This window comes from Miniopterus natalensis, chromosome 8, assembly GCF_054644295.1.
Source record: "Miniopterus natalensis isolate mMinNat1 chromosome 8, mMinNat1.hap1, whole genome shotgun sequence".
NCBI lineage: Eukaryota > Metazoa > Chordata > Mammalia > Chiroptera > Miniopteridae > Miniopterus > Miniopterus natalensis.
This window is the reverse complement of record NC_142088.1, coordinates 48234403-48240262: the sequence shown is the minus strand read 5'-3', so window position 1 is coordinate 48240262 and position 5860 is coordinate 48234403. Positions and strand designations below refer to the sequence as shown.

At 36.9% G+C, this 5860-nt stretch overlaps 1 protein-coding gene across 1 annotated transcript; it reads right to left on the bottom strand.

Moving 5' to 3' along the window:
• Nucleotides 1–275: 275 nt before the first annotated feature.
• GCG (glucagon) lies at nucleotides 276–5576 on the bottom strand. The gene is made up of 4 exons (XM_016195658.2): nucleotides 5485–5576; nucleotides 3854–4015; nucleotides 2005–2142; nucleotides 276–423 (listed from the first exon to the last, which is right to left on the bottom strand). The coding sequence occupies exons 1-4, from the start codon at nucleotides 5574–5576 to the stop codon at nucleotides 276–278; spliced, it is 540 nt and encodes a 179-aa protein (XP_016051144.1).
• Between the last annotated feature and the right edge of the window lie 284 nt (nucleotides 5577–5860).

Sequence of the window (5860 nt, the reverse complement as noted above, 5' to 3'; positions counted from 1 at the left end):
TTAACATGTGAATGACTTAACATCTCTCGATGTTTTATATATGTTTTAATGCTCTGTCCCTTATTGACATTCAGGAAATGTTTTTGGAGTAAGTGGGTGAATGGATAAAAGCATAATGATCTAAAACAAATATAATAATGTGCTCTTAAACGATTCATAATTTTGTTTATATGCCAAGAGAGTAAAGACTCTCTTCCCCACATAGGGAACAACCTGTAGCAGTATGATAGTATTTATGAAAGTTTTGATGATTTTCAGAACCAGCTAGAATGCAATCACCTGTCAGTAATTTTGGTTTGAATCAACCAGTTTATAAAGTCCCGGGTGGCAAGATTATCAAGAACTGTGTTCATCTCATCAGAGAAAGAGCCGTCGGCGTGTCTGCGGCGGAGTTCTTCAACGATGGTGACTTCATCTGGGAAACTGAGGGAAGGGGGAGAAAATCAGTATTTGGTTAATGCTTTAAATAAATGCTTACTGATTGCCTATCACTGGTAACGTGTGAGGGCCATTGAGAAAACAGTAAGTTTCTATTTACAGAGGGCCTGCTATGAGAGCTGCCTGGAAACCTGCATGAACTGGTGCATGTCTGAGTGGGAATTCTGGAGGCAGGAAAGAGCAGAGCTGGGATGGGAAACTAAGTCTGCATAATTCCATGCCTTTTTCAATGTCCCAGCTGCTTCAAAGATTTTTAGTATGTTGGCAACAGAGAAGTTATTATTGAGACCATTAATTTGTTTATAATTCAGAAAAATATATGATATGCTGTAAAACTAGTGATTATCAGAACAGTCTTGCAAAGTGCAGTTTAAGGGATTAAAACTTAATCTATATTAGATTTTCTCTTTGATCAAGTTAATTAGCAGAATTTTTGGTATCCCTTTAAAATAATATAAAATATCCTTAAGTGTAAGTTACTATTTCACCATTGATTTTGTAAATTGGATCATTAATGTTTAAAAAAAATCAGTGACGCCCGGCCGGGTGTGGTTCAGCGGTTGAGCATCGACCCAAGATTCAGGCGATCGGGGTTCGATTCCTGGTCAGGGCACATGCCCGGGTTGCGGGCTTGATCCCCAGTTGGGGGCATGCAGGAGGCAGCCGATCAATGACTCTCTCATCATTGTTTCTATCTCTCTATCCCTGTCCTTTCCTCTCTCTGAAATCAATAAAGATATATTTGAAAAAAAGAAAAAAGAAAAATCAGTGACAATACCAGTCCCCTTTTATCTCAAGATTTCTTTAAGTCTCAGTAAGTTTGTTTTAAATCTCACTGAAAAATTGAGTTGAACATGAATTTCCTGCTTCTCATAATTCAAATGTAAATCAAAATGGTCAGGAGAAAATGAGATGGTTCAGGGGTGTGTTTGGTTGTGGTAAGATCCAAGAAGGTACCTAAAGGTCCTAGCCTTGTTTTCAATGGTGATAATTTAGTGGTTATTTATATGACAGTCCCATAAAAAATGGGTATGTTGTTAAATATATGGGTGTTTGCACATGTCTCTATTTTGGGTGTCATTTCATTAAACATCTTAAGTTTAGTACCTTTCCGTCTTCATCAGATTTTTACCTAAATACTTAGTAACACAAATATATGTCAATCCCATATGTAAATATTTAAAGTCAAACTATAAGTCTTCAGCATTATTTCTTTTTTTCTTATCCTGTTTTTCTAGTTTAAGCTCATGGTCCTGGTATAGTTCTCAAAAGCAACCTATTCTCAAGTGTCTTAGAGAGACAAATTAATAGCCTAATTATAACAGAGCTCTAACTTGGGATAGAAATGTCACCTGCTTGACTCTATTATTAATACTTGCTACTACAGATAAAACAGATTAGATTCTTATAGACTGTGTCCCACCTATAGGAGTTATTTCCTTACGTTGTGAGATTATACTAATTGCTTCTCTAATTTAAATCTACATATAGATAACTGTAGTCTAACTTTTCAGCATCACACACACATGCACACACACAAAGTTAAATAAGAGTGTACAGACTTACTCTCGCCTTCCTCGGCCTTTCACCAGCCAAGCAATGAATTCCTTGGCAGCTTGGCCTTCCAAATAAGAACTTACATCACTGGTAAAGGTCCCTTCAGCATGTCTCTCAAATTTATCCTGACGTTTGGCAATGTTATTCCTGAAAGAAATGTGAAAGTTAAATTGAAGATCTGTCTCTTTAGCAATATGGTTCTCACCTATAAGTAGTGGCAGCTTGAGGTTGAGGATTCTATGTACAAGGGGCTTAGGGAGATTTGGGAGATGAGGGTAGCTAGGGGACTCATCTTGAAACTACATTAATTATCTGAATTAAAGGTTGATGGGAGAGGGGTGGTAACTATTAAAGGGGGCTAATGCTCCCCCATTCCACTCAGCACACCCACTTTCACCTCTCCTGCCTATCTGTGCTATTGATTATTAGCGCTGCATTTACTTCAGTCTCAGTGTACATGGACTCTCCAATGTGCTGTGCTGCTTGCAGACAAGGCAGCTGTTTGTTATTAGTACACATGGGATCAGAGATAGTTAAATGAGTCAAGGGAAAATGAAAGACCATCTCAAAATATCATCAAAAGGATCACATGATAATGAATGAAAGGAAACGTGTGATGGGACAGCAGTGAGGAAAGCTAAGATGATGACTCCATGTCATCCGCAAGTGGGTGCAGTGTTCTGTGAAGGTGGTTGACCAGCTGCCCGCAGTCTCTCCTGCATCTATTACCCCTGGAAAGTTTTATCGTAAACACACAACAGAAATCGCCTGAAAGCGAGGATTGTTTTATGTTAGTTTACTAAATTGTGGCATTCTCTTTCTAGAAATGAGAACAGTTGTTTTCATTTTTATCAAATTTGTGATTTCTCATATTTCACCAATGGCCACATCTGTAGTCTCTAACAGTGTCTTTGCTCTGACCATGACCACCATCTTTCCTGTCTTGCCCTCCACTTTAAGAACTTTTGGTAAACCACCTGTCTCTCCAGTTCTTCCTACTGACCCATATTCTCTCTCTCTCCCTCCCTCCCTCTCTCTCTCTCTCTCTCTCTGTTTGTCTTTCTCTCTCTCTCTCTCCATTTTATCCAGACAAATCTATGCCCTTATCCTGAATTTTGGATTCCTTCAGCTACTTTGTATGCATAACTCTCTTCCCCCGTGGGCCACCCTCCAAAGAAATTGTGAAATTCCACCATCCCTGTGAAACCCTTGTGGAAGATTTCCTTCAGTAGCCTACATGCATCATAAAACCCAACACTGTCAACAAAAATCCAACATTAAAATGTATGCCTTACAGTAGGCCTGTGTTCTTATTTTCCTTCTTCTCTCTTTATGCGGTAGAGCTAGGCTATAATTTTAAATGTGTATCTTGGATTGTATTCTACAAGAAAAAGACTGCATCTGTTTCCATTCCTTACCATGATTAACTTGGCTAGGGGTTACTTTAAATGTGATCACAGTCATGAGTTTGAACCCTACAGAGGAATGTTGAATTTTCCCTTATCTTTTGGTCAGAGATTAGATTCCTAACTTTGCAGGCCTACAAAAGCCAGCTTTCAATTTTAATAAAAAATGGGCAAGAGAATAAATGTTGCTAAGACCACAGTTGGGAAAATAATTTAAAGTCTAGGTTCCATTAGATGTTGGGGGTGGGGTTAGGCATTTGGTGGGGTGAGAGGTGGGACATTCAGAAGCATAATACAAAGGATAGCATCACCAGCCTTGAAATTCATCAAAACTGAAAAAGCTTATAGGTACCATTTGATGAGCATGATGATGTAAGAAAGTCAGGAGAAATTTTGGACATATTTAAGTAATATATTTGTGTGCACATTTTGAACTATGTTTAGATTCTCACTTGTTCCTCTTGGTGTTCATCAACCACTGCACGAAATCCTGGGCACGCCTGGAGTCCAGGTACTTGCTGTAGTCACTGGTGAACGTGCCCTGGGAATGGCGCTTGTCTTCATTCATCTGATCCGGATTATTGAGCGGGTCTGTCTGAGGAGCTGGGAATGAGCTGTGAAGAACAATGTTTGGTGCAACTAAATTTCTCCTCAAGAGAAGACTCACTCGAGGAGCATCTCCACATAACACAAGACCACAGGAAACTGGAAGGCAGGTGCCTTGAGCATTTCAGTTGGATCAGAGAAACCTTGTTTGCCATGGGAATCTCACAGTTTTATTAGAGTAAAATATACTCTGGTTCTGAATCCTAGTAACAGGTGTTTTAATTGGCTTCTTCTTTACTGAAAAAAGATTAAATAAATCTTTTTAAAACTAATTTATATACTTATGATTATGCTAATAATGATAGAAGAGAGCAATGACTTGACTATTTTAAAGGAGTGAAGAATCACAAATCATTTGGGCAGCTGACCTATGTTCTGAATTTTGTTTTGCATGTGTTAATATAAAAAAGTAGCTCCATTACCTGGTTGTATGATAGCTAATGATGAAAGAGAAAGACAATTAAAAATTCAAAGAATGGTAAGAAAAAGCCCACTTGCTAATTTCAAACTGCATAGTGGATAATCCATATGCCAGCAACCAACAGTTGATTGGCATGGCAAATATAGGGAAATATTCAATGTGATTAATACTCAGAAATAGAACTGAGATACTATTCTCACCTGTCAAAATAGCAAAGATTAAATACGAGGGAGGATATTATGAGAGGAGTATTTCTATAATGCTGATGGGATCGTGCATGTGTATAACTTTTCTGGAAAGCAAGTTGGCAAGATATTATAAAAGATTTAAACTTATTCAAACCCTTTGACACAGTAATTTTAGTACCAGAAATCTAGCCTCAGAAAATAGTAAAAAATGTAGGGAGAAAAGTTATTTGCAGCATTCTTCGTGGGAAAATTTAAAGAACTAAAATGTTCAATAGAAGAGGAATAGCTAAATAAATATTGTACATTTATGAGAGGTAATAGTATGCAACCATTAAATATCACACATTTAATAGATATTTGTAATGCTATAAGAAAAAGCTAACAATACATGCTAAGATAAAAGTCATAATACGAAGCTGTATAATGATCTGAGATATATTCTATATACAGTACATACATAGCATTTTTTGCATATTTTGTATCATGAACATGTATGACTTTTACAATTAGTAAGAAACAGTGTTATTTTTTAAAAGGAATTAAAAAAGAAAAAGTTGGTGTGAATAATTAAAATAATCTACTATGCAGTGTGTGAGTAATGAATGGATAGATAGGATCAGCTGAAGATTTCAACGAGCTATAATTTCCCATGTAACACATTTTTCAACATTGCCTACTCCTTTAGTTGTGAAACAACATACTCTAAACTGTATTCCAGAAACAACTTTATCACAATGATATTTTAAACTTTTGAAAAATTGTGCAGAGTATTTATTCTAAATTACTGAGACCTGCTCACCAATCGTAGTTTTCACAGGCTGTATTATAACCATAGTGCTATGATAATTCAAGTCTAAAGATTTAATACCTGGCTTTCTCCTCTGTGTCCTGGAGGGAACGTTGCCAGCTGCCTTGTACCAGCATTACCAATAATCCAGCCACTAAGTAAATGCTTCTCATTTTTGCTGCCTGTTGGAACCCGGAGTCAAGGAGAGATGGGGGAGGGAGACAGACAACCATATTTAAACATGACAGGCTCGATGAGTTGGATTTTGACTAAGTAAATATTATAAAGAAAAAGAAAAAGCTAGTCATCAATTGTATTCTGAGTATATTTCTAGCTTAGTTTTAAATAGTAGATTATATTTTCCCCCATATTTTTTTTTGGTGGAAAAAAAAAAGAATACCAAAAACGTGTACCACCATTAAGCTTTTTCATTAATGTAGGACACTTCTGTTAATAA